Here is a 25,366-nt window from a genome sequence, read left to right on the forward strand (position 1 = left end):
CGTTCCTCCGGCCCTGCAGGCCTCCACGTTGGCGGATCTGGGGAGGGCCCTGTTGGAACTCCCTGAGGGGCTGCTGGTGGTGGGGGGAGATTTCAATGCTGTTGGTTCTGGGCTACTTGATAGGCACCCGCCCAGGGATACCGGGGGGGCTCAGAAGTGGCTTCCTGACTTCATAGACACTTTTGGTTTGGTGGACTGTTGGAGACTCCGGCACCCCACCCAGAGTCAGTATACATTTCACTCCGGGGCGCATGGTAGTCTCTCCCGGATTGATTACTTGCTCACCCTGGCTGCGCATGCCTCGCTAGTTTCTGAGGCTAGGCACATGGCACGTGGCATATCTGACCACTCAACGGTGTGGGTCCGTTTCGATATTGGCCGGGTAGGAGGGGGTAGGGTGGCTCCTATTAACCCCTGGTACTTTCGTGACCCCAAGACGCGCAGGGCATTACTGAAGGCAGTTGATCACTATTTTCAGGATAATCAGGATTCGGTTGATTCAGCGGTGTCTCTGTGGGAGGCGTTTAAGACCGTACTGAGAGGGGAGGCCCTCTCATTGGTGGTGGCCGCCAAGCGACGGAAAGATGCCGAGGTGCTACAGATTGAGGATGAGATCGCGGCTCTAGAGGTAACCCTGGAGGAGGAGGTTACAGCGGACACTCTGCATAATTTGAGTTTGAAGCAATCGGAGTACAGGGATTTGGCGGAGAATGCTGCCAAGACCCTTAGCAGGGAGCAGCAGGGCCGCCTGTATGATGTTGGGGATAAGGCCGGGAAACTGCTGGCTTGGTTGGACAAAAAAGAGCGGGTCAATAGAGTGGTGCCGGAGTTCACGATGGAGGAGGGAGAGGTTGTTACTGACCCCGAAGCTATAGTCCAGCGTTTCTCGGATTATTTCAGCGTAGTGTACACCTCGGTTTCGGACAGGCCGACTGCGGACTCGTGTGACCTTTTGCGTGATATCGCTCTGCCCTGCCTCTCTGATGTAGATAGGGACGACCTAGATGGTGATATAACGGTTGATGAAGTAGCGGGTGCTATTCGGGCGTTGAACTCGGGTAAGGCCCCCGGTCCGAACGGTTTGCCTATTGAATTGTACAAGCTTTGTCCGGATAAGGTTGCTCCTCACCTGCGCGCCATGTTCGTGGAGGCGCGGGCGAATGGGTCTCTGCCGCTTGATCAACGACTGGCAACCATAGTGGTGATACATAAGGACGGTAAGCCTCGTGACAAGTGTAGTTCCTATCGGCCGATATCTCTTCTTAATGCTGAGCCGAAAATCCTCGCTAAGATCCTGGCGAACCGCTTGGTCCGGGTGCTTGAGGAATTGATCCACCCGGACCAAATCGGGCTTCATTCCGCATCGTAACACTGCATTAAACCTTAGGCGTCTTCATGGGGTGATTGCTAGGGCGGGCACGCTGCGGGAGCCAGCTATTGTGGCGTCTCTTGACGCCACGATGGCGTTTGATACGGTGGAGTGGCCATACCTGTGGGCGGTGCTAGCCAAGTTCAGCTTCGGGCCTGGTTTTGTGGACTGGGTGAAATTGCTTTATGAGGGGCCTCTTGCTAGTGTTGTGGTAAACGGGAGGGCGTCCAAGCCGTTCAGGCTTGGGAGGGGCACCCGGCAGGGCTGCCCCCTGTCGCCTTTGTTGTTCGCCCTTGCTCTTGAACCGCTGGCGGCGTGGATACGATGGCATCCGAGCATACGTGGGCTTCGATGGTCCCCCGATCACGAGGACCGTATCTCACTTTACGCCGACGATATCCTATTATATCTCGCCTCGCCCCAGAAGTCTCTCATAGTGGTTTGCGACGTCTTGACTTCTTTTGGTAGGAACTCGGGCCTTGTTATCAATTGGGGAAAGTCATATCTGTATGTTTTGTGTGGCGATGTTCCGCCTGTCCCCCGAAACTGTTCGATCCAGATCGCCCAGCAGGGCTTCCGGTATCTGGGGATCTACATCTCCACTGACTCCATCTTGCGATATGAGAATAATCTGCTCCCCCCCTTGGCGCGTCTGCGGCGGGATGCGGCGGGCTGGCGGCGGTTGCCGCTCTCCCTCCTCGGGCGCGCCGCATTGTTTAAAATGATGTCTCTTCCCCGTTTCCTCTATGCCTTGCAGAATACCCTTGAATGGGTCCCGCCTAGTTACTTTCGAGAGGTCGAGAGCCTCCAGCGTTCGCTATTGTGGGACGGGCGGCTGCGCATAGCGATCGCTAAGTTGACGCTCCCGTGGTACGATGGTGGTATTGCGCTTCCGGACATTCGAAGATACTACTGGGCCACCCAGTTGTGCGCGATTAATCATGGTGTCTATGGCTCGGCGTTGAACCCCGGCTATGCCATGGATCGGTGGTTACTGCTAGGGGGTAACTACCACAGAGCTTTGTACTCGAAGTCGTTGGACTCGTCCCTAACGGGGCCCACTGGGGTGGCGGTGCGGGTTTGGAAGTTGGCGACGGACTCCCTGGGCTGGGGGGGCAGGCTTACCCTTGCTACCCCGTTGTTTGATTCTGATATCCTGGGGAAGCTTTGGCATACAAAAGGGTTTGAGAAATGGGACCTGATCGGTATTTCCAGGGTCGGAGACTTGCTGGCTAAGGGCAGGGTGAAGTCCTTTGAGGAGCTGCAGAAGGAGTATGAGCTGGGGAGCACTGAGTTTTTCCGCTATGCCCAGGTGCGTCACGCCTTGCGGTCAGTCCTCGTAGAGGGTGAGAAGGTGCCTGCGTCCTCTCCGTTGGAGGACCGAATTCTGGATGGCCATATGCCGGAGAGTGCGATCTCTCTCATCTATAAGAAACTGATTAATGTCCGGGCCGACCTGCTTCGGGGGTTGCGGGATCAATGGACTAGGGATGGCCTCGAACTGGATGACGAAGATTGGCAATATGCAGTTTCTTCTCCTAGGGAGGTTGCGATTCCGTTGCGTCTGCGGCTAGTGCAGCTCAAAATACTCCATCGAGTCTACGTGACAGGTCCTAGGTTGGTCCGCATGGGCTTCTCTGAGGAGGGTTTATGTAAGCGGGGCTGCGGCATGGTGGGTACCTTCTTACATATCATCTGGGAATGCGGCGTGATCGTGGAGTTTTGGAGGCGAGTCTATGCAGTGATGGGGGAGGTGACGGGCATTGTTATGCAGCCGGAGGCGCGGTGTTGTCTCTTGAACGTAAGGGGTCCTACCGATCTTGATGATGCACAGACTCAGTGGGTGACCCTGGGGAACATAGTGGCTAAGCGGGACATCGCGCGCCTGTGGGGCTCTGCTGGGCCTCCTGCGCTGGCAGCGTGGAAGGAAAATATGGATTGGAGCATGCTCAGGGAAAAGACAGTGTATTGTGCTAGAGGACGCCCTCGGAAATGGCATGCAGTATGGGGGCGATGGAACCACTACAGGGGGGACATATGCCTGCCCCCTGATCCGGACCATCCTGAGGAGCAATTTTCCCCTTGACATTCTTTCCGGCTATGTATTTATTGTTGATGACTGATTGCCTTTTATGAGTCTCTGCTTTCCCCCTCCCTCCTCTCATTATAGCTTTGTTTCTGGTGGACGAAATGGGACTAGCTCCCCCTGATGGGCACCCATCATGTGCATGCGGAATTTATCGCCTTGCTAGTGTTTGTGTTTATTTAAAACTGAACCTTTTCTGATTCTCCTTTCAGTACAGTGCGAACGCTTTTCTGTGTTGCTCAACTTAAGCTGCCGAACCTCCGTGTTGTCGGCTGAATAGCTGTGTTCTTGATTTATTGAATAAAGGTTTTTAAAAAAAAAAAAAAAAAAAAAAAAAAAAAAAGTGAAATTTATCTAAGCTAAGACAACATTAACAGACCGTAAAATGTGAACTCCTTTCCGAAATATCTCCTGTTTGGAAGAGGGTTTCAGGTCCTTATACTATATTAGACTTAGGCCAGAAAGTTTCCTCTCTAGCAAGAACCATCAACAATTAAAACATAAAATTAAAGCATGCAGTTTTTCTTCTAAATCACCCCCAGACCACCCTGAAGAAAAAATGCCATACCTGTCCTTTGGATAAACCTTCAAACCCATCATTCACCAAGAAGACCTGGTGACCATGTGAAATTCCAATTCTCACTGCTGACCTAACTGCAGCATTCATTCCTGCTGCTGGTGCTCCGACGTTAAGTATAGCAAGGCTGAAGTTGCTCTGCAGATGGAAAAAGTAAAAGGACAATAAGAATTTAGCAAGTGTTCCATTTGCACCCAATACACGCAAGGCAAACAAATACAACCAAAGATGGCAGCCTTAACTGCTATGGAATTTAGCAAAGGTACAGCATACAGCCCATCTAATCATTCAGAACATATTATTACAGTAAAATGAACATAAGGTAAATGGCAATTTCAACATTTTATAGTTTAATCATTCTCAAAAGTCAGCATATGCTCTCCTCTGCAACAATCTGTATTACAGAAATGTTCAACTGCCTGATTTTTTTTTTTTTTTTTAGAAGTACAGGTTCAATATTTTATATTTTCCTTCAAATCTAATGCACCAGTTAGCACCCCATAAATAGGTTTCTCCAGTTGATTGCAGTCACCAGAATTCCTCGACCCAGGGGGTAGGCCATTAAATTGTACAGTATGCAGATGCTTCTCCAGCACCTGGTTCTGGCCATTAGGCAGAGCTCCTCTGCCCAGTTCCAGCCGACAGTGACTACCGCTAATGCCTTTGCTACTTCTTTCTGAATCAACCCTCTCAATGATCATTTTATTCAACATTTAAAAGAAGAAGGACTTCATTACTTTTCGAAGCTGATGGCCATCATGAGCTCTGAATTTATTTAAAAGTGCACTGGTCCAACTAAAGTCGTGTGTGAAACAGCAGAAAACCATTGCAGCGGTTTTCATTTCATAAGTATTTTAAATACTACTAAGAATACAAATCTTTGTACTGATTTCGCCTTCAGTTCACTAGTCACAATAAAAAAAAAGCCATTTACATTTATCAGCTGCTCATTTTGCTTTCACAAAATTCAATTTCATACTTTAGAAAGATATTCCTAATTCACACCTTAAAGATAAGGAATATGCTACTTACCAGTATGCATCTGTTCTTGGCATGTAGAGCTGCAGAGTTGTACACTTAGCATAGATCGCCATCTGGTGTTGGGCCCGGATGTTTGCAGTTTGTTTTTCTTCTTGGACAGTCTTTGGAAGTCACGAGTTTGGGGACTCCTCCTTCGGTCCGTACTGCGCATGGGCTTCGGCTCCATCCTCAGATTGTTTTTCGCCAACAGGGAAATGATGGAGCTTGGTAATCACAGTGAGAAACCCATGTGTGTAGTATCTAAATAAGATGTACTGGAACGGATACAGGTAGCCGGGGAGGCGGGTGGGCGTGTACAACTCTGCAGCTCTACATGCCAAGAACAGATGCATACTGGTAAGTAGCATATTCCGTTCGAGGCATATGAGCTGCAGATTGTACACTTAGCATAGATTATATAGCAGTACCCAACCCTAGCGGCGACCACCGGTATCCGTTGCAGTGGTTTGAAATAGTGTCTTTAGTACAGCCTGGCCCACTCTAGCTTGCTGCTTGGAATGCACATCTACACAGTAATGTTTTGTGAAGGTGTGCGGTGTAGACCATGTGGCTGCTTTGCAGATGTCATCTAAGGGTATATTCCCTAGAAAGGCCATAGAAGCCCCTAACTTTCTTGTAGAATGGGCTTTAGGCAGAACAGATAATGTTCTTTTAGCCTTTTGGTAGCAAATCTGTATGCATTTTACAATCCACCTAGCTATCCCTGATTTAGAAATTGGGTTGCCTTTATGTGGTGGAGAGAAGGAGACGAACAATTGTTTAGTCTTCCTGAAGGGTTGCGTTCTTTGTATGTAGTATAGCAAGGCCCTTTTTACATCGAGTGTGTGTAAGGCTCTTTCTGCAACAGATTGAGGTTGCGAGAAGAAGACAGGTAATTCCACCGATTGATTGAGATGGAAGGGGGAAATGACCTTGGGCAGGAACTTCGGATTTGTGCGAAGTATGACCTTGCTGTGATGTATTTGTATGAAGGGTTCCTGTATAGTGAACGCTTGTATTTCACCAACCCTTCTAAGGGAAGTGATAGCTACGAGAAAAGCTGTTTTCCAGGTGAGAAACTGTAGCTCGCATTTATGCATTGGTTCGAAGGGCGGACCCATTAGTCGTGTAAGAACTAAATTTAGATTCCATACAGGGGAAGGTGGTGCCCTGGGAGGAATTACTCGTTTAAGGCCTTCCATGAAGGCTTTAATAGCGGGCACTCTGAAGAGAGATAAATGCTGTCTGTTTTGTAGATAAGCAGCGATCGCTGCTAGGTGTAGGCGTATGGATGAATATGCCAGGTTACACCTGTGAAGATGGAGCAGATAGCATATGATGTGCTGTATGGATGCATCTAAAGGGTTGATTGTATTGTTACGGCAGTAAATAACAAATCTTTTCCACTTTGCGGCATAACATGCTCTAGTGGTAGGACGTCTGGCTTCCATGATGATGTTCATGCAATCAGGGGGAAGGTTAAGGTATCCGAATTCTAGGATTTCAGGAGCCAGATCGCCAGGTTGAGCTGAGCTGGGTCCGGGTGCCTGATTTCTCCATGGTTCTGGGTTAGGAGGCATGGGGATAGGTGCAGTTTTTGATGTGGTACCACTGATAGTTGTAGTAGCGTGGTGTACCACGGCTGCCTGGCCCACGTCGGAGCTACCAGAATGAGTGTGAGGGAGTGCTGTTGTAGCTTCCTGACCACTAATGGAATTAGTGGGAGAGGTGGAAAGGCGTATGCTAATCTGCCTGACCAGTTCATCCATATCGCATTGCCCTTGGACAATGGGTGTGGGTATCTGGCGGCGAAGCTTGGGCATTTTTTGTTTTCGTGGGTGGCGAAGAGGTCTATCTGAGGATGCCCCCACTGTTGGAAGAATGGCTGAAGAACTTGCGGATGCAGTTCCCATTCGTGTAGTTGTTGCGTTTGTCTGCTGAGCAGATCTGCCATGGTGTTTTGTACGCCTGGAACGTGTTGTGCCAGGAGAAAGATGTTTTGGGGAATTGCCCATCTCCATATGCTCTGGGCTAAGCGGGAGAGCTGGGGAGAGTGTGTCCCCCCCTGTTTTTGGATATAATACATTGCAGTCATGTTGTCTGTGCGAATGAGGACTGCTTTGCCCGAAATCTGTTTTTGGAAAGATTTTAGGGCTAGAAAGATCGCCAAGAGCTCCAGATGGTTGATGTGGAGCAATTTTTGCTGTGGCGTCCATAGACCTTGCATTGTGAGGTGTAGGAGGTGCGCTCCCCAGCCGGAGAGCGATGCGTCCGCTGTTAGAATCACCTGAGGAACCGGGTCCAGGAACGGCCGCCCTTTGGAAAGGTTTGTGGTGTTCCACCACTGCAGAGAGTGATGTGTGCGGCCGTCCACCAACACCAGATCCGTCAGCTGACCCTGGGCCTGGTTCCACTGTTGTGCTAGGCACTCTTGAAGTGGACGCATGTGTAGTCTTGCATGGGGCACTATAAAGATGCAAGACGCCATCATTCCTATGAGCTTCATGAACACTCTTGCTGGAAGAGAGTGTTGGGGAAGGAATGTTTTGCGTAAGGCTTGAATGCTTGTGATTCTGGCTGTGTTTGGATAGGCAATACCTTTGGAGGTGTCTATAGTGGCCCCGAGATATTGCTTTGTGTGAGATGGTATGAGGTGGGACTTTTGGTAGTTCACCGTGAAGCCTAGCTGGTGGAGCAGTTGGATGGTGCTGTTTGTATGCTGCACGCATTGGTGGTAAGACGCGGCTTTTATCAGCCAGTCGTCTAAGTAAGGGAAGACGTGAATGTGTTGACGTCTGAGGTGTGCTGCTACTACCGCTAGGCATTTGGTAAACACCCGTGGTGCGGTGGTGACCCCGAAGGGGAGAACCGTGAATTGGTAATGTTGCCCGTCCACCACGAACCTGAGGTATTTCCTGTGAGAGGGGTGTATTGGAATGTGAAAGTATGCGTCTTTCAGATCCAAGGTTGTGAGAAAGTCTCCCTGACAGAGGAGCGGGAGGACTTGTTGTAGGGTGACCATATGGAAATGGTCTGAATGTATGTAGGCATTTAGAGGCCGGAGGTCCAGAATGGGCCTGAGGGTACCGTCTTTCTTTGGTATTAGGAAATATAGGGAGTAAACCCCTAGATTTTGCTGATTGATGGGGACCTGCTCTATAGCGTGTTTTTGGAGGAGGGAGAGTACCTCCTGTTTGAGCAGTGTGGAATGTTCTTGAGACATTGGACGGTGCCTTGGTGGGATATTGGGTGGGGTAGATGTTAGCTCGAGACAGTACCCTGACCGAATGATTTGGGTCACCCATTTGTCCGATGTTATGGACTCCCATGCGTGGATAAAGTTTTGTAGTCTGCCCCCGACCGGAGTGGAATGGTCTGGGGGGAGCGGAGGGAAGTCATTGTGTGGGCGGGGTGGCAGAACGGGTGTTGTTAGTTTTGCCCCTGCCCTTATTGTTGTTGCCTCTGTAACCACCTCTTTGGTTGCCCTTTGAAAAGGTATTTTGAGGAGGGGATTTGTAGGAGGTAGAGGTGCTATTGGTAGAGAAGCCTCTGCCTGTGCCACGAAAGGAGGAGCATCGAAAGGAACGTTTAGAGGCTTGTGTTTGGAGTGCCCCCATAGACTTTGCTGTGTCTGTGTCCTTTTTCATCTTTTCCAACGCTTCGTCTACCTTGGGCCCAAAGAGAGTTTGTTGGTCAAAGGGGTGATTGAGTATGGACGCCTGGACTTCAGGCTTAAACCCTGAGATCCTGAGCCAGGCATGGCGACAGAGCAGGACACTGGTATTTATGGCTCTAGAAGCAGTGTCGGCTGCATCGAGGGCACATTTAATGGAGGTGTTTGTAATGAGTTTACCCTCCTGTATTAGCTCATGAGCCCTACGCTTGTGTTTCTCGGGGAGGTGCTGCATAAGAGCCTCAAGTTCGTCGTAGTGTGCTCTGTCATAGCGCGCAAGTAGCGCTTGTGTGTTTGCAATGCGCCACATGTTTGCAGCTTGAGAGGCGGTGCGCTTGCCAGACGCGTCTAGGAGTTTGGATTCCTTGTCTGGCGGTGGGGCTTCTCCTGAGGACTGGGAGTTAGCCCGCTTTCTAGCTGTAGAGACAACTAGGGAATCTAAGGGAGCAGGGCCCTTAATGTATGCAGGGTCTGTGGGTGCCGCCTTATACTTTTTCTCTATTCTAGGGTTTAGTACCCTGGCCCTGACAGGGTCTTTGAACACCTCTGCGGCATGCTTGGTGACACCCTTAAGCATGGGTAAGATAGAGGTGGATTTGTCCTGTATGTCGAATGTATCCAGTAAGAAGTCGTCTTCCACTGGTTCAGTGTGCATGTCCACCCCATGGTAGTGTGCTGCTCTCTGCACTAAATGATGGAACCCTAAGGAGTCCTCTGGAGGAGACGGCCTGGATGGGTATAGGTCGTCCTGAGGAATATCGGGTACATCAGGGTTATTGTAATCCTCCCACGGGTCTGGGGTCCCTGGTGGAGTGGGATCCATTGGGGCGTCCGCCAGATAATTGTCCGGGTCCCCGTCATCCGGATCTGGGGACGGGGCCGGAGAGTAGTGAGGTAAAGGTGGCGGAGACCTGGGAGGGGGGGGGGGAGGGGGGGGTGGAGGAGGTGGAGGAGGTAGGGGAGGTGGTAGTGGGGAGGGCACTCTGAGGGGAGAAGTAGCAGAGTCCTTCCGTTTGGGTGGTGGAGGAGGAGCCGGAGTATCAAGGCGTCTTTTCTTGATAATTAAAGTCAATAGCCCAGTCTTTGGATCTTTGGACAGAGTCTTTTGTAAAGGGTCTGGTGTAAACAGAGCCAATGGCGCCGAATCGTCCGTCGGCACCGGTGATTTCGGAACCGAGGACTTCGATGGTTTGTGTGCGCCATGCTTTTTTGGGGCCTTCGGTTTTTTCGGCGTCGAAGGAGTTTTCGGCGCCGGAGCGTCGGTGCCGACAGATTTGTGTTTGTGTTTGGTCGGCACCGAGAGTCCAGGCTTCGGCACCGGTGGCTTCGGAGTCGAGCTGGATATTGCTTTCTTCGGTGCCGGATGCTGTTTTTCGGCACCGGGCGTCGGCTGGCTCGATCCCGAGCTGCCGTGAGACTTTGGAGGCTTCGACACCGGGCCCGAAGGTGGGGTGATCGAAGCTTTGGTCTTGGTTTTGCCCAGGCCGGCAGGCGAGGGAGTAACCTGAGTCTCTTTGGTTTTGGGCGCGGGGGTGGGAGGGGGCACAGTACTCACGGCCCGCTGCGCCGGTGTGATGTCCTCCACGTCGGAGTCGTCGGCCTCGGAAGCGCTGACGACGTCTTCTTCCTGCTCGGTGTGTGTTTGCCCCGAAGCTTCGGCGCCGTCTCCGAAGATGTCCGGTGGAGCTGCAGACGATGAGTGCGCCATGGTGCGTCGAGCTTTTCGATCCCGGATGGTTTTCTTCGATCGAAAAGACTTACAGGCGGGGCAGTCTCTGGCCTCGTGTTCTGGAGAGAGGCAAAGATTACACACCTGATGGAGGTCGGTGTGGGGAAATTTAGACCCACATTTTGGGCACTTTTTGAACGGAGTCCTTTCCATCGGCCGGGACCGGAGTCGAGGAGGGCCCGAAGGCCGGTGCCGATGTACGGGATGGAGAAAAGTGCCGCTTCGAGAGATGAAGATGATGATGAAGAAACTCGAAGAAACGAGGATTTTCCGTCGAGGCTGGAACCGTAGAAGTTCGAAGCCGGAGCACGAAGTATCACATCCGAGCCCGATGGCGGAAAAAAACAATCTGAGGATGGAGCCAAAGCCCATGCGCAGTACGGACCGAAGGAGGAGTCACCAAACTCGTGACTTCCAAAGACTGTCCAAGAAGAAAAACAAACTGCAAACATCCGGGCCCAACACCAGATGGCGATCTATGCTAAGTGTACAATCTGCAGCTCATATGCCTCGAACAAATAGCTTTCCATGAAGGCTTGTTTTTAAATTTTGCATTACATTGTATGCACCATTCTTGCCATCACCCTGTAATTTAAGAGTGATCATCATCATAAGGCCTGTGGGCTAGGGCCTGATTAAGAGTTGCTCGTAATATTCCAACCTATGCGTAAACTGCTATTTTTGCATAGTTCAGAATTACAAGTTTCAAGGCATTTAACATATATGATTATGGGATGCATTAAATGACTCAACATAAGTCAAAATTCGGCAGGTCAAAGGAGCCATAATTTGACTGGGAAAAACATACGGGGTTTTCCGTATTATGCGGATTTTGCGGTGTTAAAACACCAAAATCTGCACGTTATTCCCTATAAACTCGTGATGACTTATTTATCTAATACGATAAGGAGAATGGTACTTACCACGTAAGCATCTATTCGTAGCCTGTAGTTCTGAAGATTCACATGCTATGCATACTCCTGCCATCTAGTGTTGATATAACTTTAGATAAGAACTTTGGGTTTGTGCATGAATGCACTTTGTCTGGGAACACCTGGAAATATAGTTCTTCCACAGTGATTGCATGTATTTTGCTAACCCATCGTAAATATATTATTTCGACAAGGAAGGCCTCCTCCCATGTTAAAAATGTTGGCCCCCAGTTGTGTTAGGACAATGTTTAGGTTCCACGCGGGTACAGGAGGTGTATGTGGTGTAATGTCTTAATCCTTCCATGAAGGAATACGGAAAAGCGATTGGTGCTTCCTGTTTTTGTGGGTATGCCGCAATTGTTGCTAAATGTAAGCGTATTGAGGTATATGCCAAATGTGCCTTTTTAGGTGTAACAAGCAACAGCCTACTTGTTATTCTGTTGGTGAAGAAGGGTTGATGTTTAAGGATGCACAGTAGTGGAAGAAATTTTCCCATTTTGCTGCATTGCTAGCCCTTGTGGTTGGTCATCAGGCCTTCTTTAAAATAGTCATGCATTCTTGAGATAGATTTAAGCATCCAAACTCTATGACCTCAGGGCCAGATTGCAAGATTGAGCTGCTGTGTATTGGGACGTCTCACCTTGTCTCCGCTGTAAGTCGGAAAGTTGGAATAGTTGGGTAGCTTCTCGTGCGATATTAGGGATAGCTCAAGCAGCGTTGTGTACCATGGCTGTCAAGCCCATGTGGGAGCAATCAGTATTAGGGTCGTTGAAGTCTGAGTGTCCCAACTATGTATGGAATGAGTGGGAGAGGAGAAAAAGCATAAGGAAATGTCCCTGACCAGTTCATCCATAGAGTGTTCCCTTTGGATAGTGGTGTGGGTATCTAGATGCAAAGCTTTGGTATTTTGAGTTTTTGGCGATTCCCTTTGAGGATTGGGGTAAGCTGTTTGATACTGAATTGAGAATATCTCCGAGGTCTGTTTGTACCTGGAGTGGTTGGAGATGAGATTTTGTTGCATTGATAGCGAAGCCCAATTGGGGAAGTTGATTGATCGTGTATTAAGTGTCTATTAGACATTTGGCTTTGGCTGGATTCTTGATCAGCTAATTGTCAACATAGGGAAAGACATGTAGGCTTTCTCTTCTTAATATTCCTACTACAACAGCTAAGCATTTTGTGAGCACATTTGGGGCTGTTGTTACCCCAAACTGTAGAACCTTGAATTGATAATGACCTCCACTACCTCCTACAACCGTAGGTATTTGCGGTGCACTAGGTGGATTGGAATGTGGAAGCATGAGTCCTTCAGGTCTAATGCAATCATGAAGTCGCCCTTTTGTGGTAGTGGTAATAAATCTTACAATATGACCATATGGAAGTGTTCGGATAGTATTTAAAAATTGAGTGGTCGTAGGTCCAGAATGAGCCTTAGTGAACCGTCTATATTTGGTATGAGGACATAAAGGGAGTTGCCCCTTTTAGTAGTAAAGCTTGACTTCTTCCTTTAGCAGATGTAGATGTTGTGGCTTTAACATTTGCCATTTTGACGAGATATTTGGTGGCTGTTGAGTTAGTTCTAGGCAATATCCCTGGCCTGATCATTTTTAGTACCAATTGACCTGATGTGATGTTTAGCTGCAACGGATGGAATTATTGTAGCCTTCCCCCTACAGGTGTTTGTATTTGTTCTCGATGCGAGGAGTTAGGACCCTGGATTTGACTGGGTCTTTGGAAACGTTGAGGACCGATCCAATGATTGGCAGATACTGATTTGTGCTCTCTGCACAAACGTGTTTCCACTAGGAAGTCAGTTGGCTCCTTTGTAGTGTGCATGGGGGAGTTTGTGGCACTCTGCCGCTCTTTGTATGACACTGTGGTATGAGGATGCGTCATCTGGAGGGGACGCCTTAGTAGGTACTGGCGGCTCTATGTCTGGGTCATGTGTTTTCGAGAACAAGGGAACACCACAATACTGTGACCTGGCGTAGTAGTATGGTTTAGGAAAAACAGTGGTCTTGGTGAGGCCTGAAAGGTCCTCGAGTAGCGAGGCTACTAATTATTTGAATACGTTTTACTCAAATGAGGTTACTAAGTACTGGATCCAAATTGGATTCAGTAGGCAATATATGTGTGGACACAAGTGTTTTTTTGAATGATATCACATTTTATTAACATCATAAAAAGGAGTATCATTCATTTTTTTAAAGAAAAGTAATTCTGGTGCTCACACATAAATAAGTGACAGTGCGTCAATTAAAGATCACTATCAGGACATTAAAGTGAGAGCACGTTGAATCAGGTAGTCGCCTCGGGAGCCGAATTGACCGTGCGTGGTTGTTGATAGGGGCCGGAAATAATTTGAACGAGACTCGCAGAGGAATGAATCCCGGGATAGACGCTGTTTTCACACGCTCGGACTCAAGCTAGCGGCATCTATCCCGGGATTAATTCCTCTGCGTGTCACTCCACTCCAAACCCACCCTGGATTCCGTCCAAAATACCACAAGATCCCGCCATTGAAAGCATCCACGCCCGGTTAATTCTACCTCCGTGCCGGCACTCCAGTAAGCTCCTGATCTCCGTAGCACCTAATTAGGTCTACACTGCCAAGACGGACACTTAACCAACTTAGAATTCTTATGCCTGCAGCACGCCGCTCTCATCTGAGACACGTTCAAATAATTTCCAGCCCCCATCAACAACCACGCCCAGTCAATTTGGCTCCCGAGGCGACTACCTAATTCTACGTGCTCACACTTTACTGTCCGGATGATCTTTAATTGAATAGATCGAAACGCCTTTGACTCCATAATCAAAGCTCCCTGACTGAAACAAATTAATTGGGAGTCTTTGAACTGTTTTTCAATGCAATGTAAAGTTTTATTGTCACTAAGCACTTTCACTTCACGCACTGTCACTTATTTATGTGTGAGCACCAGAATTTCTTTTCTTTAAAAGATGGATGATACTCCTTTTTATGATGTTAATAAAATGTGATGTCATTCAAAAAAAAACTTGGGTCCACACATATATTGCCTACTGAATCCAATTTGGATCCAGTACTTAGTAACCTCATTTGAGTAAAACGTATTCAAATAATTAGTAGCCTCGCTACTCGAGGACCACTAGGTATGGGTCAGGCAGACCCACAACATATTCATCCCATGGGTCAGAGGTATGGTGGGTGTCCTGTGTTCCTTGGGAAATCGGTGTCCTGTATCTCGCCTTCATCCACCTCTTGTAGAGAGAGTAAGTGTGTTTGTAGTGACTCTGGGGAGCTAAAAGTCATTCGGCTTCTGGCCCAGTGTTCTTGTGCCACTATTTTTGGTGGAAGCTGTAGCAAGTATTTTTCCTGAACCTGTCTCTTGGCAATTTCTTTAAGTTTTTCCTGCATAAATTGTTGCAGTCCTTCAAAGACAATGTCTTGGTCTTCTCTTGCTCTTTGTGTTCGAGTCTTTTGTTTCTTTGGAGCTGGTGGTGTCTCCTCAGAAACTTTGTGTGGCTTTGGAACGCCAGAGATGAGACTCTTCTGGCCAGAAGAGTGTCCATGTAGGTTTTCAGGCCTCCGAACTAAGGATGGTTTCAATTCCGATGCGCTTGAGCTATTCTTTGAATGTGATGATTTTCCGGGATCACAGCCAGCTTGGCATCCTTCCATGTGAATGTGTCATCCTTTGCCAACTTATGCTTTGGTGCTGGTGGCTCAGTCGGTGTAAACTTGTGCTTAGGTGCTGGGCGTAGTGCCCGAGTCGTAACCGTGCTGTGGCCTTGTTACCGGACTGGGATCGAGAACGTTCTCTTCCCTTCTTGGCTCAGAGTCATGCTCACGGTGTCGACCTGAACCCAAGGGCTGTGGTGCACCATGGCGTGGCAGGGGTGGTGGAGGTGCATGTAAGATCTTCTTTACACAAGAGTCGACAGTACTCACAGTTAAGTGGCGTTGTTTTGGACCTCGGACCATATCCAGGCATCATTCTTAGCGATAAGGGCCCCTTGTTATGCACCAGAGCGTGTTCTTCCCCAGAGGATGAATCGGAAGGGACGTAGTAGGCCTGGTGATGACCACCCCATCTCCTACCGGAGCAGCTGCTTTGCTTTCCACACTGCTGTTGTGCAAGAACTCTGCCTCAACTGCCAGTTCCATGGTCTGTGCTAGGTGTCGATCCCTATGGGTTTGAAGTGGTTTCTTATTTTTGAACAAGCTGCGCACTTGTCTAACCCGTGTAAGCGGTCCCTAGGTCCTAGGATCTGTGGGTGTGGTCTACTGGGTTCTCCGGTCACATTCTCTCATGATCGTTAAGCCATACGGCGTCGAATGCTGCAGAGCTCTGACACAGCCAGTCCAAGTCCGATGGCAGAAAAAACTTTATAACAAAGGAGCCATTGAATATGCGCAATACCTCGAGGGGAAGGAGAAATGACGCACAACACCGATCATAAAACATCTCGATAAAAGCAACTTGCAGAGTCCGAGCCCAACACTAGATGGTAGGAGTATGTATAACATGTTGATCTGCAGCCAAAACATGCTACAAATATAACGGACCTCGTGGTATCGTTATTTATCAGGGTCGATAAATAATGCCTTAACTCATAATCAGACCCTAATTATTATAACTTATAGTTCTCCCTCCCTGCTTGGTGGTGCTTGGCTGACTCAAAATGTTTTAAACTCTTGTGACTTCCACAATACAAAATTAAGCTTAAAAAATCCCACTAACATTCTGTGCAGTAAGGCATGATTTATAGTGGCCACTGTTGTAAATTCAAATAAATCGGAGAAGCAGGTGTCCAACAAATGTTTTATGAATTAACAATAAAGAAAACGTGTGTCCATGTGCGATACCTTAGCACATGACCATCTGAGGTATTTGAGGGGCTCTCAAAAAGGAAGCACTTGTAAACATCAAAGGCTGGCGTCCAAGTAGTCAGACATCACACCCTGTCTCACGATAAATCTTTTCGAACATCATTTCCATGGCTTATGTGCCCAGCCAACAAAATACCTTTATTTAGAGCAACACAAAAAATGTTGGATTAATTCTGACTAAAATACAAAAGTGAAACTGTAGTTTGATCTGTCACTGAACTATGTTTCATAAGGCTCTTTGTCCTACTTTGCAATTGAAGGGCATATTTTTATTTGATTTTATGTTGTGGTATATTCACCCCTTTACATCTCTGCACTTTAATCCGGCCTTAAGATCTGTTTTTCCACTCATAATACAATAGGTCCTTAATACAGACTTCAGCTGTGATTCCCACACTGGCATAGATAAGGCTAGGGGAGTTACTGCTCCATCATGCCAACCTCAGCAGAGGCTGGAGAAAATGTCTACCAGTGAGAAATCCCCACGCAGGATCTCACCTATCATTGCTGGACAGGTTGGCGGGCCATATATACAAAATGGGTCCCCTAAGACAATAGGGCTCTGTTCCCCTCACTCTGGGTATTGATGAAAATACAATATTGTATTAAGTTGCTGGCACCAAGGAAAAACTTTCAGAAAGCATACTGAAGTAGAGGAGCCACCCCACACAGATTTGGGGATTCCCCGCTTTTGTGAGACCTGGGTAGCACTCACACAGAAGGGAGAGAGACGGCTCTCCTGTGCACTTACAAATGTCTGATTCTGGATAGGTGACTGGTCAGTAGACCTTCTGCTCATTACAGAGAGGATGGGGCTAATACGGGAACACTGCAGAGAAAGAGAATCAAAGAGCAGGGCTGGGACCTTTGTAAAAGTTTGTCAGGCATATATCTATATAATGACATCCAGGTTTGATCCTTTAAATATTCCCATAGTCAGTTTTTTGGAGCTATCATGATCGGAGTCATTCCTGTTGTGACAGACTGCTTCTTGTAGAAAGGGCAGGACAAAGAAGTGGGCGCTTCAAAGGACACAACAACCACAGACTGAGACACAAAATCACATTTGTGTCTGAAAACGGATTATAAAAAGGGACACTTGAGTCTCAAGTTGTCACATGATCAACTAGTTGAACTGCGGCTGTCCATCAGCATGGAGAAGCTCAGCACAACTTCTGCCTGCTGTAAACAGGACTGGGGACGAAGGTCTGCTAGTCTCCCTAAATGGCGATAGGACATCACCCAAGAGAATTAAGCAGTTGCCCTTCACCTGCTAACGTTGACCTTGCAGCTGAATCGCCGGATGACTCCTAGGCCTTTTGTATTGCAACACCAGTGGGAGAGGGTAAGACTGATCATTGGGCCGCGGAGTCCTTGGGGGAACTTGTTCAGCATTTGGCGCCAATGCGCTGGGGCACTTTGAAAGCCATTGTGGAACTTCTAGGACTCATACTTACTAGTGGGGTCTGGCCTGTATGTTGTCTCACATGAACAGGGAATAACCACAGTTGGCAACCCGGAGAGTGGGACTTAGGATCTTGCCTGGAAAATTATAGATTGCCGGTCTTAATACAACTATGCATCTTGTGTGTTGTGTGCCATATTTGACTTTGTGTTCATATACAAACACTACCTTTTTTTCATAAAAGCAAGTATTTGACGGCAACATTTTTTGATGTTGCAGAGAGTGTTCAGAATCTTGTGCCCTGGACTGCTCAACTCATCCTACCACTGACAGTCAAGTGCTGAAGGGGTAGTACTTGGCCCTATTACTCAGATCCCATAGTAAGTGCGTACCCAGGACAACAGGAGTAAAAGGCCTCAACGACCATGGTTGAGCACAGTCACTCCATTTTGCTCCATGGCCATCTGAAACGTGTTCTGACAATGGTGTTAACTGATGGCGAGTCTTTTGATACCCAATGGGAAAAAATGACATTACTAAATCTGATCGGTCTAGAACAGGGTTCTCGAAAGGGTACCTTGCGAGTACCCTGGAAGTAACTTCCAGAAGTGCAGCACAGTATGTAATTCACAGAGTCTAGCCACATTGAATAAGTTAGCCCTACACATCTCTGGACACTTACAGTGGCAGCCAGCCTAGCCAATAGCAGAGCCATACAAACGCACACTGTGACAGTCTGTGGAGCTTAAAAACATAACCTCCGGTTTCAACTCTCAATTTTGCCAAGTCACATTAAGATTTGAAAGGCACACTTGATCAGTAATACAGAGTATGTGGAAAAGATGAGATGTTCTTGGAGTGCTTTTACTCAAAATAAAAAGGGCATCTTTTATAGAAAAATACGTATTTTAGAGAACGTGATATGCTAATGTTTGAATGATTAAAAATTCAAAACATATTTACAGCTGTTCTTTGAATAGTAATTCATGGTGTGTTTGAGAGATTTATAGCCGTTAGTATTTCCTTTATGCTGCTTTGGTTGTTATTTCATTAGTCATTTGAAGGCATTTTATGTTGCTAAAACATTTCCTGACATTGCTGTTGGATATCGACAACCACAACATCAAGAAGGTACATATATGTAAGTATAGTTCTATTTATATTGCTAACTCCACATCTGTTTATCTTGAAGATACGTAGAAATGGATCTAAGAATAGTAAATCTATCATTGCATAATATCATAAATGTAGTTGAACAAGGGCAATCAGTTTTCCACATAGTATGTTAATCTAGTTAGTGCACCAAGGCTTATGCCTATCCATGGTAAGCCATGGTCCAAAACCTGTTGTGTAACCTGAAAGGGCATCCCCCAAGTGCCCTCTTTGTGACAGAGGACCACTGTTCATGTATGGGTTGCTGACATTAAGTGGTGTGTGTACCTATTTTTTGAGGATTAATAGTCAAGTGCCGATCCTTTCTGTATTTGGAGAAGCCTGACTGACTGGTCACACTTCTATTAAAGTTCTGTTTCAGTATAACACCCAAATCTTTGTGCTTACAATGCATATGTGTGTTGAGAGCAAGTATGCATTGTGTATGTGTAGCACATAAATGACTGGCCCATGGTTTAGCCTGGTACAGGATGGAGGGTGGATACCGCTTCTCCAGACAATGTGTAATGACTGAACGCCTGTGGCGGGAGGTTGAAGGCCAGATGCTGATGCTCTGGGCGCTCCTCTGCGGCGGGTGCTGTAACAGCGCTGGTAGTAATAGGCCCATCACGCGCAGATCAGCTCGCCTTTGAGTGCTCCAATTTTCACGTCGTATATGCAGTTGCAGGGTTTCTCATAGGAGGCCGGCTAGCATGGCCCGTAGGCTGTAGAACTGCTTGCGATCGGTGAAGGGCATATTTTTAGGTCTCGCCTACGCAGCGCGCATGCGCTGCTACATAGGAGGGGACCTTTAGCAATCGATCAGCACTTTGCCTAAAAGGGTGCACATTTTGCATTACTTTCTATTGCAACGCATGCACGTTTGGCGTTTCCCTTGCGGGAGTGAGCATTGGCGCCATCTGTTAGTAATTATCTTGAAAACAGATGGTGTCCCTGCTCGCTCCCGCAAGGGAAACGCTGTGCGAGTCTCGCCTCCATTTGAAACCTGAGCGCTCTTCTGATGCAGCTGCGACACATGCGCAGCTTGTCTTCATGACCCATTTTGAAATTCAGAGGGGCACACAAAGTGGAAGGTAGCTATCACTACTCAGAACGTACAAAATCATCAGTCACAGACTCGATAAAAAAAACTTTATAGCACACATGGGACGTTTCTGCAAGGCTGAGACACCACTGCACAAAATTAGGGTCAGTCATCAATGGAAAAACACGCATTAATCTAAATTATATAGCAAGTTATCTAAGCTGCCAATGGCAAGAAACTCTCCATCGCATCTCTTGAGAAAATGTAGTTAAAATGCCATATGTAATGTCAAACACCAGCATTTGATCAACTGTATTATGCTTTCTGGGAATCTGCCTCATTCTGCTGCTTTTCTTGGCTTCAACGAACCGGCCATTGTCGGTCTTCTCCCATAGGGTCCATTAGTCAATACTTTTCAGCACATTCCTCGCCGAGTGGACCTCGCCAGTGAGCGCTATTCCCCATTTGTGTTTTCAATCACTTTAGAGTTTCTGGAAAGTACCAGCAGAGCAGCGGACTGCACCAGAGCGCCAGATACGCTGACAGAAGGCATTAATGCTCATTCCCAACTTTTGGCAATGAATTTAATGCGGATTTAGGGTTCCGCTTGTTCACAGCCAACAGCTCTACGGCCACGCCTCACAGGGATACTCAGCTTTGCAAACCTTCATCTTTGAACCTCTTTACCCATCAAGTTTTAACATTTGCACCATCACAATTTTAAACACAGTAGAGCGCTCCGATACCCGCAAGGATTATGTTTGCGCTATATAAAACATTATAAATAAATACATTTATAATGATACTCGTGCATATTTGGTTTGTCAATTCTTTTTGGACATAAGGGTGTCCTTAAAATCAGGATGCTTGGATAATAGACAACAAAACTGCAAGTTATATGCATTTTCCTGATGGGTGTGCTCTTATTTCTTAGCTATATTTACATGAAGTATGCTCTGCTGTGCTAAGTACACAGATACCCTCTGTTTTGCATTTCTGTTGAAGATGCTCTGAACATCCACTTCCACTCGGCGAAGGGCCAGAAGTCAGTACATAAGCACTTCACTGTGGGTGGTAGTTCTAGTGGTGGAAAACTGCTGCATGGCTAAACACTTAAAAGGTCTCAAAGGCGAGACTTATTGGCTATGCCAATGCTTGTTGGAGGTGGTAGGGTTTTAGCGTGGGAGGTACATTTTGAAGGTGGGTCTAGTGGGCACAAGTTTATCAGTAGGAGCTTTGCCCCAAGAGTAGCCAGAAAATTTAATTACCTCCCCCCCCCCCACCTCCCCACTTTGAACTAAACCTCTGATGGCACCAAGCAAGCAAAGTAAGTGAGCAGAAACCCTCCCTAGAAGAGCTCACTTTTCTCTTCCATCCAACTATCTATCCATTCCTCCTTTTCCACTTCCATCCACCAGCTATCCACTATTTCACCTTTACATTCTGTCATCCATTCATTCTTTCATCCATCATTCAATCTTTCCATATTCCATCCTCCCCTCTGCCATCCATCACTCAATCCATTCATCCACTCTACCATCTATCCTTCCACATATCCACCCTGCCATCCACCCATCCTCCCATCATGCATCCTTCCATTCTACAATCCATCCATCCATTCTACCATCCAGCTATGCAACCTCTCTGCTTGCCATCGATACACCCAGTCTGCCTGCCATCCTTCCATCCACCCATCCATCTTCCATCCACCTGCTCATCCATCATTCATTCATCCACTTTGCCATCCACCCATTCATCCAATTGTCCATCCACTCAGCCGTCCATTCACTTGTCTGTTTACCCACTCATCCATCCATTCTTTTACTCTGCCATACTTTCACCTGTCCATCCACCTATCCATCACACATCTATCCCTTTACTCTACCATCCTTTCGCCTGTTTACCTATCCATTCACTCATCCTTTCACCCATTCAATCATTGGCTCACTTATTCATTCACTCATCTATCATTTATACATACACCCTTTCACCCTTGCTACCATTCAATATTGGTTCCATCTTTCCCTCTTCTATTTACCCATCTTTTATTATCCCTTGCTCCGGTTTACACTTCGATTGAGGCTGCATTTCTTGTGAGCGCCATTTATCAGCTTCCACCGCTGCTGAGGCTGATAAAGTGGGGTGCTTTATCAGCCCCTGCTTTTCCCTGAGATTACAGATTGGTTCCCGTGTGTGTGGATGAAAAGACTGATTAGCAGTGTGAAAGACTTAGCTCCGCGTTGGATTGATACATTGGATTTGTGTTACTGCAATGGCTGCACAAGACAAACCGAATGATCTGCAAGCTCATTGAAACTGTTGGGAACAAGTGACAACGGAAGGTTTAAAGGCACTTTAATAGAGCAAAAATATGGCACCTGAGGAAGTATGAATTTGAAGAGCCTATACAAAATGGGCAATACTTTTACACCGTTAAGGTGGCATGCTTTTATAATGTCACTTGAGGACCAGCATGCCATGTAGGTGCTCTATGGTAGAGAGCCAATAAAGCTTAGTCTGGCGTCATGGTCCTTCTTAGTTACTACTCACAGGGCCACGCACATAGGCCAGTAAAACACTTTTAAATCTTGACATCTCACAACCAACATTTCTGTTTTCCAGTTGAAGCCAGTAGGGGCTGAGCTCACTTTTTGGATCGTCTTTCAGTGGAATTCAGTCAAAACAATGTCAAAGTAGCTTTCTTTGAAAAAGAATGTTTGTGTTAACCACAATTTGTATTCTTCAGGTCGGGGGGGCTCCCAGGGGCACAATGGGTGGGGCTAACATCCACTTGAGGGGTAAGTGATTGAGTGTCAGCAGTGCAAGTGCACAATAACCGTGCTGAATGTTTTTATTCTTCAACCAGTGTCTCACTGATAGTGTGTTAGCTTTTTAGGTCGAGCCTGGGCAGCGCATGCGCTGCTCTACGAGGCATGCTGTATTTATGTATGGACTTGAAACGCTGCCCATATTTTTCATTGGCTTGTGTCACAGGCCCTTGTAAATGCTGGCTTTGGATTCGTTAATAGGCTTGTTAGTCCCTTCTTAGTACCACCATGTCTTTATTTGTAACCTCCCATGATGACTGGCCCTTTTACTTCTGTTGTTACACGGTATGTCTTATTTAGTCTGTAAGCACTATTTTCTTTCATGAGTTTCTCCTACTGCGGGCACGACATGCTTTCCCGCAACATTCAGCGCACCATGTGCGCTTTCACTTTCAAAGCAGCCTGGGACAATCATAGCCGCTTCTTTTAAAGGAAATAGGTCTCGCATTTACAAGAGTTTCGTCTATTGGCATTGTAAATGACAATGTCTTTTATTTAGGTGTTAATTATCAAAACAGATAAATAAGAGGCATTGTCATTGACAATGGCAAAAGCTTAAACTCTTGTAAATGCGAGACCTAATGCATTGCAAATGCTAGTTTTTCCTTTATAATAGGAAAGTGATGCCTCCTTTAACAGACGCCGTGCCTCTGCCCTCTGCCCCAGCAAGTTACAGCCATACTTAATACGTGTTTAGAGGGTTAGAGCGCGGCTGCAAGGTGACCTTCCCCAAGCTATGCTTACATGTTACATTTTTTTTTAAAGTAAACATTTCTATGAATTATAATGAGCACCACTGCCTTTTCACAGGGTTACAGTGCGATTCCTGTGCTGTAGCTCATCTCCAATCCACATATTTAACTGTAATAAAGATAACAATGTTTACTTTTGAGCTATTTTTATCTTCATTGTACTGTAAGTGTTTGCTTTCAGGAGATGTGCAATTGAAAAGCTCATACCAACACAGACTTTTTGTTTAAAAAAACAAACAAACAGGTATAAGTGCATTATAAGCAGCATTTCTGGTCCAGCTTGCTTAAATAAGCCAATGTTGTATTTTTCATTTTTTTACATGATTAAACAGTTGTACTTTAAAGCCTAAATCACTACATATTCTATTGTACTGCAAGCTTCCTTCCCTCACTTTCACCAACAGATTGTTAGAGGCTTACATCACAAGCATCCTTACTAATGCATAGGTCCAAAGCAAGGTGACCTCTTCCCAGCCCATCTAACCTTTCCAAACACTTAATATGCAGCAATCTGCAATGAGTTCAAGCTTCATCCCCTGGTCGTCTCCCCCAGACTTACAGGTATACATTACAAGCATAGGCATAGCCAATAGGTCTCGCCTTTGGGACCTTATAAGTGTTTAGCCATGCAACAGTTGATGTTGTTGCACCAAGGATATTGTGCTGGATAACTAAACACTTATAAGGTCCCAAAGGCGCGACCTATTGGCTATGCCAATGCTTGTTTACCAAAGCCGCCCTCCCCTTCCCATGCGGTGTGAGGAGCTGGTTTGCGGGTGAAAAGGGGCCACAAGAGTGCTGGGGTCTCACCGGGTCTGAGCACTAGCAGTATTTTTAAGGGGGCCTCGAAACGGTTCTCTATTGGGCTCGGTTTTGTGCCCTGGCACAGGCGGTCTGTTTATTTTCCCCGGACTGCAGTGACAGCAGGCACATTGATGTGCGTGTGGTGAGCATTGTAGAGGAAGGTAAATATTATATGCTAGCCATAGTTGTTGCTTATTTATCTTATGCAACTAGCAACCAGAGGCGCAACAAGAGTGAAATTTCGAGGGGGGGGGGGCTAATTCTTCCAACAATCGGCAGAGTGAAGATGCAGGGTCTCTAAGAAGGGGTGAAAAAACAACAAAGCCTCATTAACATGTAAATGGTCTTTTAAAGACCTCTGAAGTACTCGGGTGTGGCTGTGTGCGTGCCCGGTAAGCTGTCTCAGGCCCGGGCTGACACACACGACTGGAGGGAGAGGGCTGAAACTCTTTGAGCCCAATGGGCGTTGCGCGCACGCTAGCAACCATTGACAAAGCCAATAGTCCTGACTTGTAGGTATGATGTGACTTGTATCATATCTGGACGCAATGACAGGAACAGCAAAATACAAGTCAGGCAGCACACTGTGCTAAACACAGATTTTTAGCTTACGTGTTTTTAAGCCATGCACTTAATTACATTGACCACGCCCCTTTGAGAGACCCCCCCAGTTTTTTCATCCCACTTAAAGCCCTGTGTGAACTTAAGCTTACGCCTCAGATGTTTTCCAATGCACTGGTACATTCTCAACAGGACATTGGTGGTGCATAAACGCGCCTGCCGAATGCCTACATTTCGAGCGCCAAGAGGCGGATACAGCGAGCTACATAAAAATGAATTCATACATAAATATACAATGTTTATATACAACCTGATCAACTCTTCTGCCTGAGGAAGACAAGTGACCTGAGGAAGACAAGTGACCTGAGAATCTCAACAATTCTGGAAGCGACTTAAGAGCCCCGAGCGCCCCCTTCCCGAGGGGGGTAGGCGTGTACTAAAGCTCCCCCAGAAGCGGCCCCCCCCTCCGGTACATATTACATAATAGGACAGGGCTCGCTTGCCATTTTGGGAGGGAGGGGAAGGGCACATGTGACAAACACCCGGACTCACAATTCGAG

The 25,366-nt window shown here is 47.0% G+C and overlaps 1 protein-coding gene across 2 annotated transcripts in view; it reads right to left on the bottom strand.

Moving 5' to 3' along the window:
• Window positions 1-25,366, bottom strand: part of PFKL (phosphofructokinase, liver type) — a 433,821-nt gene that overhangs the window by 211,070 nt on the left and 197,385 nt on the right. For both annotated transcript variants that reach the window (XM_085648708.1, XM_085648707.1), the window contains one exon: window positions 4,024-4,170. In XM_085648708.1, the coding sequence (XP_085504834.1) occupies window positions 4,024-4,170 (147 nt within the window). The remainder of the gene's footprint in view (window positions 1-4,023; window positions 4,171-25,366) is intronic.

This window comes from Triturus cristatus, chromosome 3_2 (assembly GCF_964204655.1).
Source record: "Triturus cristatus chromosome 3_2, aTriCri1.1, whole genome shotgun sequence".
In the NCBI taxonomy this organism is placed as follows: Eukaryota; Metazoa; Chordata; class Amphibia; order Caudata; family Salamandridae; genus Triturus; species Triturus cristatus.